This window comes from Protopterus annectens, chromosome 2.part0 (genome assembly GCF_019279795.1).
Source record: "Protopterus annectens isolate FY-2018-M chromosome 2.part0, PAN1.0, whole genome shotgun sequence".
In the NCBI taxonomy this organism is placed as follows: Eukaryota; Metazoa; Chordata; order Ceratodontiformes; family Protopteridae; genus Protopterus; species Protopterus annectens.
The window spans coordinates 783,007,226-783,021,816 of NC_056728.1; the positions used below are offsets into that span (position 1 = coordinate 783,007,226).

The following is a 14,591-nucleotide window of genomic DNA, read 5'->3' on the forward strand; positions in this document are numbered from 1 at the left end:
CAGGAGTAACTGCAGCTTGCTAAAGGGAAAATAAGGGAACATTTGCATAATATGCATGAGTTTAGAAAGTTATTATTATTCAACCCTTTTTTATTTACAACTCTAGTGCAATAACTTTGGGAACAGAAAGTAGTGAGTTATACCTAAATGTAGGAAGGACAAGGAGCTATAAGAGATATTTCATAAATTTTATGAAAATTTTTATAATGCAGAATAATGTGGAAACCAAGAAAGGGCACAAATGGAAATATTACTGTAGCTCTAGTTGTACCAAGGTTAGAGGAAGATTAGGCTTAGCTAAGACAGAAATAGATTAAATAAAAAGAATGATGTATAATTAATCAACGGGGAAAGCTCCATGAACAAACTATATTTCTCTGGAAGTTTGGTAGTTAGGAGAGAAGAAATTAAGAAATATCTGGAAGACTTTGTTTAACAATATTTTAATAAGGGGAAGGGCTATCATCTTAAAAGAAAGTTTTGGTGGCTGTACTATCCAAAAAAGGGTAAAGACCTCTTCATTCAGCTTCATATAGACAAATTGCCAATTGTAATCCAAAATTATAATGTGTATATATCTATACTAGCTAACAGAATGGCAAAGATGTTACCGACATTGACAGATACTGATCAATCTGATTTTATGGAGGTATGGGAAATATTTGATAATATTAGTAGAACAGTGATGATCCAGAGGAGCAAAATGTAAGAAAATATTGCAACTGTTGGTGAGTCTAGATGCAGATAAAGCATTCTATACAGTAATCTGTGATTTTATGAGTAGGGCAATGGGAGCATTTGCATCCCCTGACAGAATGATAGGGCTAACAAATATGATATATGAAGATTCAGATATGAGAATTAAGGTATGAGGGTTCCACTGTGACAAGCTGTGCTTATTATTTAAAAAGCCTGTAATGTTATGAATTTTGGTAAAAGCCAGTTAACTGGTCAAGAATTACATTGCCTGGATATCAGCAAAGATGACATTCAGAAAATGTAAGGGAAAATCAACCAGAAAAAAAACTCTAGGAAGAACCTTCCAGCTATTCAGCAGAAAGCAATTCAAGTTTCAACTTAAAGTACAGGAGATGACTTCCAGTAATTTAGATGAAAAATAAATCAAATGCACTCAGAAGTATTTAAGTGCGATACCGGAGAGCTATATAATGTTAAACAACTAAAGGCTGGAAAAAATAGAAGAAGATTTTAGTAGCTATTCAGATGACCTAATAAACTGTAGAAATCAAACACTGAAATGAAGGAAAACTTTGATGAACTTGAGGCTTATCAGAAATAATATTGCTGGATTTTGTCAATACCCCAAAGAATTTTGCTTGTTCACATCATACTGTCACAGGTTACCGCTGTCCACTGGGGGTATAGGTGCCAAATCCTAAATGTGCCCCTACCCTTATCCCTAACCCTGTGGTTTACCTTAGAAAAAACTTTCTGTATTACTAGCACTATTTAGACAAACAATATCCCGTGGTATTGGTATGGTTCATGGTTTTATTTTTTTTCCATTTTAGTGTAATTTTACTGTAAATGGATCACAGAAGTACAGCATTTGCCTATTTTTGCTATTAAGGTAATGTCTGTTTTTGTCTGTATTTCAATGTGTCTACTTTATGAAGTGCCTACCTTTTGGTGTCCATATTGTTAGCATCTACATTTTGATGATTCTATATTTTTAAATATATATATATATATATATATATATATATATATATATATATATATATATATATATATATATATATACATATACACACACACATATATACACATACACGCATATATATAAATGTTATGTATGTGTGTGTGTGTGTGTATGTATACACACACACACACACACACACACACACACACACACACACACACACATGGATCTACTTAAATCTTAAATTGATTTAATGTTAATAATACTGACATCAAAATATCTAAGAAAAAATATCTAAAACACAAAATAGTAGCAAAATCAATATTATAGTAGTGAAATATATATGCTGTTTCCTCGGTGTAGTACGATTTTGGGGTTGGGGGTCTTGTCCCCACTGCAAAAACATTGACTTTGGATGTATTCAGTTTCTGTAAATATTTTGGGTTTAGATATATTTTAATAGATGTTTCTGATGTTGATATTATTAGCATTAGATAACTTTAAGTACACCCGCATATACATATATATATATCTATACACACACACACACACACACACATATATATATATATATATATATATATGCAAACACACACATACATATACCTTCCAGCATATGACTCTTAAATTCCATTCTGCAATGAATTCTGGAATTAACAAGATGGTAAATTAATTATATGCAGAGATTTAAATCTTGACTGCAAATCTTCCCTCAAACATTCACTAACAATTTTATTAAACTACTTCACTCTTTTTCGACTAGTTCTGAGGTCCACAAGGCATAACACCACTTCCAACAAAGTTAAATAAATTATAAAAGTATCCAATACCCCCAACAAACTTACCTATCTACTGGACCTGACTAAAGATCTCAGTGACCACTGTCCTCTGTTCTCATGGTTGTCCTTCAGGGTTCCAAAAGTTCCATTTACTGTTCTGACTTGCTTTTCCTTCACAAACCTCAGTAGCCTTATGGAATCTGAGCTTCAACTTATCAAGTGGTCATAAGTAATACAAATGCACGGAACACACTTCATCTCTTTCTACCTTTTACAACATCCTTTCTCCCATTCAAAACAGACTTATCACAACAAGTCAAAGAAATGCCAAAGTCAGTCACATCCCTTGGATAACAACCAATGTTAGGTCTTTAATCAGTTCCAGAAATGTAGTCTGTAGAGAATAGAAAAACACAAAATTCCAATAATCTGCAACAGTGTAAAGACATCAGAAAGATCACAAGGACTGAAATAAACATTGCAAAGACAAAATACTACAGAGACAATTAACCAATCCTGTCTCACCAACCCCCAAAACAATTCTAGAGCAACATGCAAATCTGCTGGTAGCCTCTCTACTGATATTGTCAAGGGTACAACCATAAATTTATCAAATTTTAGCTTGCCCTCAGTTATATTGTTTACTAACTATGACACAAACTTACTGTCATTTCCTCTTCACAAATTATTCACATAGCCTCTGAGATGGAGGAATGACACTACTGTGATGAGGAGATATGGCCACTACCACCACTGTGACACCAAGATGGTGCAATGCTGCTCACTGTGATGTCAAGATGGCTGGCACCAGTAGGGTTTGAGCCCTATCACTGCCATCTAAAGTTGAAGTAATAGCAAGGAAGTGCACACAAGTCTATTTCAATAATTAATAAACAAAATGCAACCCTGGCCCCAACAGCATAAAGGGAAGAAACACTACTGTCTTTGGCATGCACTTCCGACATTCTAACACCCAAATTACATTGTCTCAGGCCACTCACAGTGCTGAGTCTTTGGTCAAACATTCCTAGGCCTCTCCTTCAACATTCTCTCTGTGAACGAATATTTTCCAGTGCCCTTTATCCGTGGTAATTGCATATCACACAAAGTATTATTTTTACACACACAGATCCTGAGGAAGGCTGACAGTATTCTTCATTTCCCCACAGCTTCTTTCTGGCACAGCAGAACTGACACCATCAAGGATTAGGGCAAGGGACATCCAACTTCCTTCTTATTCCTAAGCAAGCCAAGTGTAGACATATCAATTAATATCTCTTTTCATGGTAGTTGGCCTCAGCAGTTTAATGGGAAATGTACAAGAAATGCAGCCAAAAACAGGATCTCAAGTAGAAGGAGTTCTCTTTATTGGATACAACCACAAGAAATGTTAAGCGCTTCCGTCCCCCATAAAATTACATGGGACTTCTTCAGAACAAAAACCATCTGGATAAGCCAAGTTTAAATATTACTATTCAAACACATGCTCAACCAATCAAAGTTAAAAAAACAATAAAACAATCAAAAAGGCTAATTAACCCTCAAAGTGCCTGAGATTTAGCAAACAGTTTATGCTAGTATATTCATCCAGGCCAGGATACTCAAATGCATTTAGCTTAAGTTGCCACCTTAGTTCACAGAATTCTAAGTGTTCTGGTAAAACCTTCCCTTGGCTGTCTAAAACTATCTGCTGCAGGACAAAGAAACTTCAAGTTGGGTGACTATCAGTGTAATATACACGGTTATTTTACTTGTCAGTCTAAATGTGTTGTTTATGCTGCAAAATGGCTGCACTGTCCTGTATTTTATATAGGAAAAACTTGTAGAAAGTTTAGAGAAAGAGTGTATGAACATCTAAATGATATAAAAAATGGGAAAAGTACAATTGCATTATCTAAGCATATAACAGAACATAATGAACATGCATTTGGTTTCTTTCTCCTGCAGCAGATAGTTTTATACAGCCAAGGGAGGTTTTACCAGAACACTTAGAATTATGTGAACTAAGGTGGCAACTTAAGCTAAATGAATTTGAGTATCCTGGCAAGAATGAATATACTAGCATAAAATGTTTGCTAAAACTCAGGCAATTTGAGAGTTAATTAGCCTTTTTAATTGTTTTATTGTTTTTTAACTTTAATTGGTTGAGCATGTGTTTGAATAGTAATATTTAAACCTGGGTTATATATATGTTTTTTGTTCTGAAGAAGTCATATATACTTTTATTGGGGACGAAAGCACTTAACATATCTTGTGGTTGTATCCAATAAAGATAACTCCTACTTGAGGTCCTGTCTTTGGCTGCATTCCTTGTTCTTTTGGAGTCTTATTGTGTGTCCCTGGTTCTCTAGTCACGAGTTAATGGGAAATGTGCTACACAGTTTATTAACCAATTATTTAAATAATACTTAACCTCCTCACAGATTAACAACAGTACATAATTCTAATAAATAAATAAGTAAATAAATAACAAGCAGCAACCACAAGAACTTAAAAGTTAATAAATTAACTTTACTTAAATAATAATGGAAATAGTGCAAATACAGATTAAAATATACATAGGAGAAGGATACAGGAAAATAGAATAAAAGGTAATAAACAGACTGGAGGCATACAAAAAAAACTAAGCTCCAGATATCTAAGTTTTCTTGCTGTCTGTTAGTGCAGAAACACTGACCCTAACTGTTATATATTACATAAATTAATACTAGTACTCACAGATGGGTCTACCACAAAAAATAAACCATGTCTTTCTTAGAATATCATAGCACACAGTTATAAAGAATGATTCCCCAACCCCCAGCGCTTACCACATGATATTATCTTCCTGTTGGTGGCTTGGAGAAAAAAAGTTATTAGACATGTTCTTCTAAAAACGTAATCAAATCAACCATTCAGCAATAGAAATTGCCACTACATAACATTTGCCTCCCTTCCTTGACTCCTCCCTCCTGAGGGTCAATGATATGCAAGTCATTAAGTTAATTAGAGAGACTGCAACAATTATGTCTCAAAAGAAACAATGGTTCTTGGTCTTAAATCTTTTTTGCCACATTCTCAAGAGAAGATAGCAAGTATACAGATCCACTGCACATTCATTGTTTGTTCTTTTATATTCAAAAAGACAAAAGTTACATATTCCAAAACAATGAAAAAGCAATGATTGCAGATGAAGAAGAGAAAAGAGAAAGAAAAAAAATTAGAATTTTAACTCAGTTTACTTCAGCCTGGCATTACTCCTGGCAACACACTCCCCATTCTACTTCCAAAAATTATCCAATAAGAAAATATAAAGTATCCAAGAAGAAAATATAAATTCTTCTAGAAAATGATGACAAATAATGTAGTCCTTATTTCAACACCTACAAACACCACTGCCTAAGATTCTTCATCCAAATACTGTCTGATTACAGACCCATTGGCAATAGCTGCCCCTTGGCAAAAATGTAGAAAATTTACTTTTGAGGAATTACTTTAACACATCAGCAAATGCAGTTGTTTAGCAGATAAGCATCATAAATTCCTTACTAAATTCACTACTCAGACTGACATTCTGTCTGCAGTCACACAAATATAAACTAATACAGAAAACAACTTGCAATGAGTTATCTTTTAAACCTAATAGGGGAATTTGCAACCATTAATGTTGGACTATTACTCATTCATCTCAGAGAATATGTCTTTTCATCTAATATAATTTCATGGTTTAACTGCTGCTTGTCAAACAGAGCTTTCTGCATTGCTATAGAAAATTCTTACTCTTTCACTGGAAAAATCTTTTCCAGCATACCTCAAAGCTCAATCTTAGATCCATTTCTCCTTTTTATTTATATTAAACTCATCCCTTGGGGTTTATCAAATGCAGATGTTATTTTCTATGGAAATTAAATTGTACTGACAGGTTCTCCTAACAATCTCAATCTGTTTTAATATGAGCTGCAATATGACTTCTCTACCAAACGGAACCGGATTACTCTAAAATTTACAATAGTAATCTTTGTCATCCTTAAATGATTTGCCAAAATATCCACTCCTTGCATCTCGTACCCACTCAATTCATTATTACCATTTATCTCTGAACAGAGACATCTAAAGCATTTTCTTGAATGATTTCTCTAACTTGTAACTTCTATTATTTGTGTTTGTATTTTGTATTTTTCTGGAGCTTTTCTCCCCAGGACTCCATTGAAAATGGGCTCCTTGTGGCCCAATGAACCATCCTTGCAAACAAACTGCAAATAAATAAATAAATAAATAAATAAATAAATAAATAAAGTAGCCTACAGCATTTCAAACTTATTAACTGCTAAAGCCCACCAGGCCATTGCAATAAAGATGCTCAACCCTCAGATAGAATGAATGAATGTTCCTTATCATTCTTTCCTTTCTGGGCAAAGTACTTCTCTACTTCAAAGTATGGGAAATAAAATATTTTAATGTATAACAAACAATAATGATCTTCACTACATTAACATATAAAAAGCAAAGTGGCTTCATGTATCTTCAAGGGCCACCTACCTCCTTAACTCATTGACATTTAAACTTCTGAAACTTATTTAATGCCCCCCACTACTATATAAATACTCTTACTCATTCAGAAGCAATGCAAGCTTAAAGTTAAAAACAGTCCCAGTTTACACTTGACACCTGTGAAAAATCCATTTTCAAAGTGGATCCTGATTCATTGAGCTCACTACTGAAATCCGTTACTACTGAAAATAAATTATCTGCCTTCAAAAACAATAGAAAATGTATCTGCATTAGCAGTGCAAATGTAAGTGCTTCAGAGTTAATGGATACGTAGAAATCAATTGCAAGTACTCTTAGGCTTCACTTGCCTTTTCTATCCTCTTTTGTCTTAAGCTGTATTTGTATCTGAGCTTTTTACAACTATTGTATATTACTTGATGTGAAATCAAGTTTGTTGTTCATAGGTTCATAGGTTCATAGGTTGGTGCTAGGCTATCGGCCCTAAGGCCTATGCAAGCCTAGCCATAACAATTCCCTGGAAATTTTTTCCCACAATATTTACTTCTCTGGGCCCCTGTCTAGCAGGACGACTGACATGATCCCCGAGGTGAATTTCCTATCTCCCATACAATCATCAAGGTTCCTTTTGAAGAGGGCCAATGAGGTGCTCTGCTTGACATGTATGGGCAGTCTATTCCAGAGTATGGGGAGTCTCTGGGTCAGGAACCTATCCCTCCAGCATGTTTTGTTCATTGTGATGATAAAGTTTAGATCCCTGGAGCGTGTGGCTCTGAGGGATTGGGATTTCTTTAAGTGGAGCATGTCCAACAGCTCAGGGTTTGACATGGCCTTGTATGTTAAGCAGAGATCGCCTCTGAGTAGACGATATGCCACAGAGATTAGCTGGAGTTTTTTAGACGGTCAGCATATGGCATCTGCTTTAGGCCTGTGATTCTTTTAGTGAGGTATTTCTGTGGCCTTTCCAGCTGTTGCAGATGTCTTGTGAGGTACATACCAAATGGGGCATTATACTCTATAATGGGTCTAATGAGGGATGAGTACAGTAGGACAATGACCTCCTTTTTTCTGGATGAAAAGCCCTTAGTGATGAGGTGTGCCACGTAGAAGGATTTCCTGACTGTTGTGGCGATGTGGTTATCGAAAGTGAGACCACTGTCCACTTGTGTCCCTAAGTCTCTCATCACACTTTCAATGTTTAGTGTCCTGCCACCTATGTGGTAGTTCATGGGTACATGTTTTTTTTCCAAAGGGGATGACTATACATTTCTTGGCATTAAGCTTGAACCCATGGATCTGGCACCAGGCATCTGTTTCTGTAAGTCCCTTTTGTAGACTAACTACATCATTTGGGGATTCAGTAATGGCTCTCAGTTTGCAGTCATCTGCAAACTTTGTTAGCCAGAGTCCCTTAGTGTTGGCCTGTACTTCAGAGAAGTAGATGCCAAACAAGAGTGGTCCCAGGACTGAACCCTGAGGTACTCCACTTGTCACTTGTCTGGAGCTGGATTTGGAGTTGGCTACTTTTACAGTCTGGGTTCTGTCAGTAAGCCAGTTGGCAACCCATTGAGTGACATAGGGATTTATGCCCAGCTTAGTAAGTTTATCTATGATTCCAGAGTGGGGGATGGTGTCGAAGGCCTTGGCGAGGTCCAGATAGGCTGTGTGGACTTCCTTACCCTCGTGTTTTGCTACCATTGTGTTATTATAATGTGTAATTTGCTTTCGCCTTGCAACCCAGGCAGTGGCTGAAAAGGGACTTGAGCCAGTGCACTAACCCAGTTAAACAAACAGACAATAAATAAATACATTTGTATTTTTTATTTCATATTGAGGTGTGTGATTTTTTGGGGAAGGAGGAATTGCATCTGGACTGATGTGATATGTTTTGATGAACTTTTACATTGTTCTCATTTATCTGTCAGTATCACATTTGTATGATCAGTCACAGCATGAAGTTATGGGAAAGAGTAGTGGAAGCTAGGTTAAGAAGGGAGGTGATGATTAGTGATCAGCATTATGGTTTCATGCCAGGAAAGAGCACTACAGATGCAATGTTTGCTCTGAGAGTGTTGATGGAGAAGTACACAGAAGGTTAGAAGGAGTTGCATTGTGTCTTTGTGGATTTAGAGAAAGCATATAACAGGGTGCCTAGACAGGAGTTGTGGTATTGTATGAGGAAGTCGGGAGTGTCAGAGAAGTATGTAAGAGTGGTACAGGATATGTACGAGGGTAGTGTGACAGCGGTGAGGTCTGCGGTGGGAGTGACGGATGTGTTTAGGGTGGAGGTGGGATTACATCAAGGATCAGCTCTGAGCCCTTTCTTATTTGCAAAGGGGATGGCCAGTTTGACAGACAGGAGTCCCCGTGGACTATGATGTTTGCAGATGACATTGTGATCTGTAGTGAGAGTAGGGGACAGGTGGAGGAAACCCTGGAGAGGTGGAGATATGCTCTAGAGAGAAGAGGAAGGAAGATCATCAGGACTAAGACAGAATAAATGTGTGTGAATGAGAGGGAGGATAGAGGAATGGTGAGGATGCAGGGAGTAGAGGTGGGGAAGGTGGATTAGTTTAAGTACTTGGGATCAACAGTTCAGAGTAATGGTAAGTGTGGAAGAGAGGTGAAGAAGAGAGTACAGGCAGGATGGAGTGGGTGGAGAAGAGTGTCAGGAGTGATTTGTGACAGATGAGTACCAGTAAGAGTGAAAGGGAAGGTCTACAAGAGGGTAGTGAGACCAGCTATGTTATATGGGTTGGAGACAGTGGCATTGACAAAAAGGCAGGATTCATAGCTTGATGTGGCAGAGATGAAGATGATTTTCACTGGGTGTGATGAGGATGGACAGGATTAGGAATAAGTATATTAGAGGGTCAGCCCAGGTTGGAAGGTTTGGAGACAAAACCAGAGAGGCAAGATTACGTTTGTTTGGACATGTGCTGAGGAGGGATGCAGAGTATATTGGGAAAAAGATGCTAAGGATGAAGCTGCCAGGTAACAGGGAAATAGGGAGGCCTAAGATAAGGTTTATGGATGTGGTGAGAGGGGACATGCAGGTGATTGGTGTGACAGAGCAAGATGCAGAGGACAGGAAGAAATGGAAACAATTGATCTGCTGTGGCGACCCCTAACAGGAGCAGCCGAAAGAAGTAGAAGATCACATTTGTATGATTGGAGAGATGATGATCTAGCACCGTAGCAAGATGTTGGCTCCAGCAATAGCTTAGTGGCACACTAGATGTAATGGTGATTCAGAATTCCAGAGGGTCTAGATTTGATTCTTCCTAGTTGAAGCACATATTTCTTTAAATAGAAATTTTGCAGGTGGCATATACTAAAACCAAGTCATTAGCAGATTATGTTCGATATACACGCATAAGAAATAAATTTATTTATTTTTATTTATTAATTTACATTTGTTGACTGGGAGAGTCCAACTGAACGCAGGTCCATTTTCAGCAGAGGCCCGGGGAGAAAAGCTCCACATTTAGTGTTACTGACATATACATTTAGAGAAAAACTGAATTTAAAAATTCTAGACATTGAACTAGCTGTAGGACATAATACAAGATAAAATATAGTTTTAAAACAGAGTAGAACTTAATACAGGTTTAAAACATAGTGACAGATGTTGAACATAGTTACAGATGTATAACAATTCTTTAGTGGACAACGGAATCAGTTTGTTATTGAGGTACATAACAGACAGTTACACTTGTAGCTACAGAAAGTTCATACTATATGGTAGGTATCTAGATTTGAGAGCAAGCAAGCTAGATAGAAATAAGGTAGTTAACAGGGTGCAGAGAGAGGTAGTGTGTGATTTTAGAGGGGGCGGGGGTTGCAAGGGCATAGCCAGCATGTTTTTAAGTGTGCTTTTAGTAAAGATTTGAAGTGGGTGGCAGAAGCTGCAGAGGTAACTGAGGGTGGGAGGGAGTTCCATAATTTATTATAGCCTACAATCAAAATATGGGGAAATAAGAGAGGTTTGAAGAATTCAAAACCGTCACAAGTATAACCTGCAAACCTGCAACCCCCCCCCCCCACCACCACCAAAAAAAAATCTCAAACGTTTGAAGTAAGACTTAAAATTTGTGCAGCATATGTATATGATACAAGTTACTCCCAGGATATTCCTCACCTTTTCAGAGCACCTGTTCTGTTAACAAATGCATATATGTACTCCTACCATGAAAACGTTGGGTTACAGTTATGGGTAGGGTTACCACCTGTCCCACTTTGTGAGGGACAGTCCCTTTGGGCAGTTGTGTCCTGCCAAAAAATTGTAAAAATGGCAAATGTCCTGAAATTTTAGGACAAAATTATTTCCTCTATTTTATGTACTAGATGCATAAAACAGTTATTCTGTATCTGAAACACCTAACTGTTATAACAAACAGAATAAGCAACTAAAATGCTACAAGAATAAGCTTTTATTTAGGCAAAAAAGTGAAGTTTTGTCCTTTGTACTGGCCATAGGTATATTTTGGCCTGCAAAATCTGATGTTTGTACCACAATTGTCCCACTTTGGGCATTTGAAAAGGTGGCAAACCTAGTTATGGGCAACAATAAAGCATCGATGCTGCCATGAGAATAAATCTGATCTGCATAAGTCGTGAATGGTTGTGAAACGAACAGTGGAAAATACTTCCAAGTTTAGCTTAAAGAACATGTATTGTACTGCTACTGCTTATGGTCAGTAACTCCAGGCTAAAGTTACATGACAGCATGCTGCATTGTTTCAGATCCTCTTTTTCTACTAAACGGGTAGTTAATTGTATATTTAACAACACATGTGCTCCAGTTACCAAGTATGAGCTATTGTGCCCCTGCGCCTTTAAAATGAGAATGTGGACAGCTTTTCTTACGCGAGATTTTGCTTGGCGCCGTGATCCCCATGTGAGAACTGGTGCTAGTAAACACTCCCTGCAGCGGTCCTATGGCTTCTAAGTAGGTTTGTGTTGAATTCTGTGGTTGTCAGGAGGTGGTACTCTGGATTAGACTACTGCTGGCTGCCTTATAGCAGCAGTTTGAAGTGAGGTAAAATGTGGATCCAGGTTCGGACCATAGATGGCCAGGAAACCAGGACTATAGACGACCTATCCAGACTAACCAAGATTGAAGCACTGAGGCTGAAAATCGAGGAGACTTTCAATGTGAGCCCGGATAAACAAAGGCTGTTTTACAGAGGGAAACAGGTATGGCATGCATAACAAAGAAGCGAGCTGTTTGTAGTTGTTTTTCATTTCAAATCGCAACAGTGTTGACCACCATTTCCTGTTTTGTTTTTGTGATCGCTAAGACTTGTCAGATTAGGAGGGGGAGGAGGGTGATGGAATGCTCTAGTACAAGGGGGAAATACTGTTGCAGCATCAAGGTTTTGTGTATGTTAGGGGGGAGATGGGGTTACTTCGGCTATGTTTGGCAGCATTATTATGTAGCGATGGGCCCTGGTTTTGCTTCTGATTGTAAACTGAAACTCAGAAGCACTACCACAACATCACAGGAGAGCAATAGCAGTCTCCTCCCGCCGACACGTGTTCTGCTTTTAAGGATGCATTGGCATTGCGAAATAAAAGGCTAAGGGTTTGTCGTGTGTTGATGGATACAGCTGTGACCTTAGAGGTGTGTGGGGGTGTGATCATGAGGGTAGGTTGCAGAGACTCTGTTTTGTACATTGCTTTGTGTCTTGCATGTTGATTGTGCAACATTTGTTCAGGGAAAGAGGAATTGTTTCCTTCTCCATGGCTGTTTGGAATTCATACAGGTTAGTGAAGTTTCCGGGTTAGGAATCCTAAACAGACTTAACTATAAAAATATGATACTGAATCTGTGTGTCATTTTCAACTTTCCTTTCTTTGTGCCTGGAGTGTCAATGTATGGATTTTGTTTTTTTTTTTCTCCTATGCTGTAGTTTCTGTCTGAATTGGGGTTTGTTTAAGCCATTACAGGATGAGACATTTCAGTTTGAAGTTTGTGAGAGGGTTTGCTTAGAGACGTTTCAATTGCAAGTTTGTGAGAGGGTTTGCTTACTTTTGAAAATTGCAGTATCACAAAGGAAAAGCCCACCTACAAACTCTCTGTTTATTGATTTTCGGACTGTTTGCCAGTTCCTTTTTCCATGTCAGGCTGGTAATGTTTTTCTGTGTTGCAGTAGGTTATCATGTTGCTGTACTAGTACTATGTTAACAGCTTTCCCACTTCACTACTTGACAGTTGTGATGGGAAGTAGGTTGCTGTGTGTGAATATAAAAGCTGGCTGCCCCTCTCCAGGTTATAATAGGAATCTTGGTGTTGTGCGACTTGGAGCAGTTTGAGGAGTAACACCAGAGTTCTGTTTAATTTTACATTTCTCCTGTTGAAGTCAGGAATAGAGTTTTTCACAGATCTTCACATAGGTTGATTTAACATTTGGAAGCTTTGTCTTGGTAATTACAGACAGATCATGAATTTTCAATGCCAGCAGTTAGTGGGTACTGCATTTTTCTTTTTGAAGAAAACTGATGATGTCTTAAAACTTATAGTAAAGAAGATAACCTCCACACCTAAAGATAATATCTTTATGTTCCTTTGCTAAAAGTAGGCTGTGGTTAGTTTGGAGTTTCTCTTGTCAAGAAGTACTGATAAATGGCAAGTGGTGTTGATGGCGGTCGCTGCTTGTAAGTGGGTGAGGTTTTGTGCTTGGTAGATTACACTTTTGCTGAGTATCTTGTATATTTTTTTAGTGGGTGCTGGTATTTGGAAAAATTACAAAGTCCTTTTTTTAGTCCATGCCATCTAAAATTCACATTTAAGTAATATAGTGTACGGGGAGGAAGGTGCACAGTTTTGTTTTTATCTAGTGTTTTTGTCTTATTATAAGAAGTTCAGGGCAATGTAACAGAGCTTATCAGTCCTAGCGTAATCCTTTCTGGTCTGATTTGCTTCTACTACTTTCCCACATGTGGTAGGGGGATGGATGAGTCCACTCTTCTAGGGGTCTTTGATTGCTAATTGCTTCAGTAAGGATGTCACATCTGTCTTCCCACTTGCATCTTTGCTTTCCCCAAAGTGTCCACTTAAATAACCTGCCTTCATAGTTAATTTCCTGAACATGTATTCCAATTGAATTTCATATTAACAGCTTGAAAGAGCTGTTTGAATGTGTCTGAACATTGTGGAATATACAGTGACCTGGCATAGCAGATGAGATACTGTCAGTAATCTGCAATAATATAAGCCATGATTTTTATCTTAAGTGGTCTTGATGGGTATGGGGAAGCAGTTTTCAGATCCGGCAGGACTTTCACCAGTCCTAACAGCTGTGGAAGACGTGCATGTGCTTCATCCTGTAAATGTGTGTTCAGGAATTTGACATCTTATCTAGCATATTTTGTATCTAAATTCACTTAATTCTGTACAATTATTTTCTACCTCATAATTGTATGTCTTGTAGCAAGGATTCTAGTCCTTGTTTTTATATTGGACATTGTCTGTCTGTAATTGAGGTGATAATTGAAAAGATGTGGCCAGGTTACTTGCTATTTTAGTATGCCTGCATTTGGTGATCTGTTAAGCGAACAGTGTTGGGTGGCTCATAAACGTATATCATTGTGTATTTTGTGTTTAAATACAATATGATATTCTGTGGTGTTGTTTGAGTTGCATGAGGCCAGTTGTA

The 14,591-nt window shown here is 37.6% G+C and overlaps 1 protein-coding gene across 1 annotated transcript in view; it reads left to right on the forward strand.

The window, feature by feature from the left end:
• Positions 1-11,814: 11,814 nt before the first annotated feature.
• The window catches only part of UHRF2 (ubiquitin like with PHD and ring finger domains 2), a gene marked incomplete in the record, with an annotated part of 1,200,358 nt that continues 1,197,581 nt past the window's right edge, over positions 11,815-14,591 (forward strand). Inside the window, 1 exon segment of the mRNA XM_044061084.1 lies at positions 11,815-12,129. Coding sequence (XP_043917019.1) covers positions 11,977-12,129 — 153 coding nt within the window.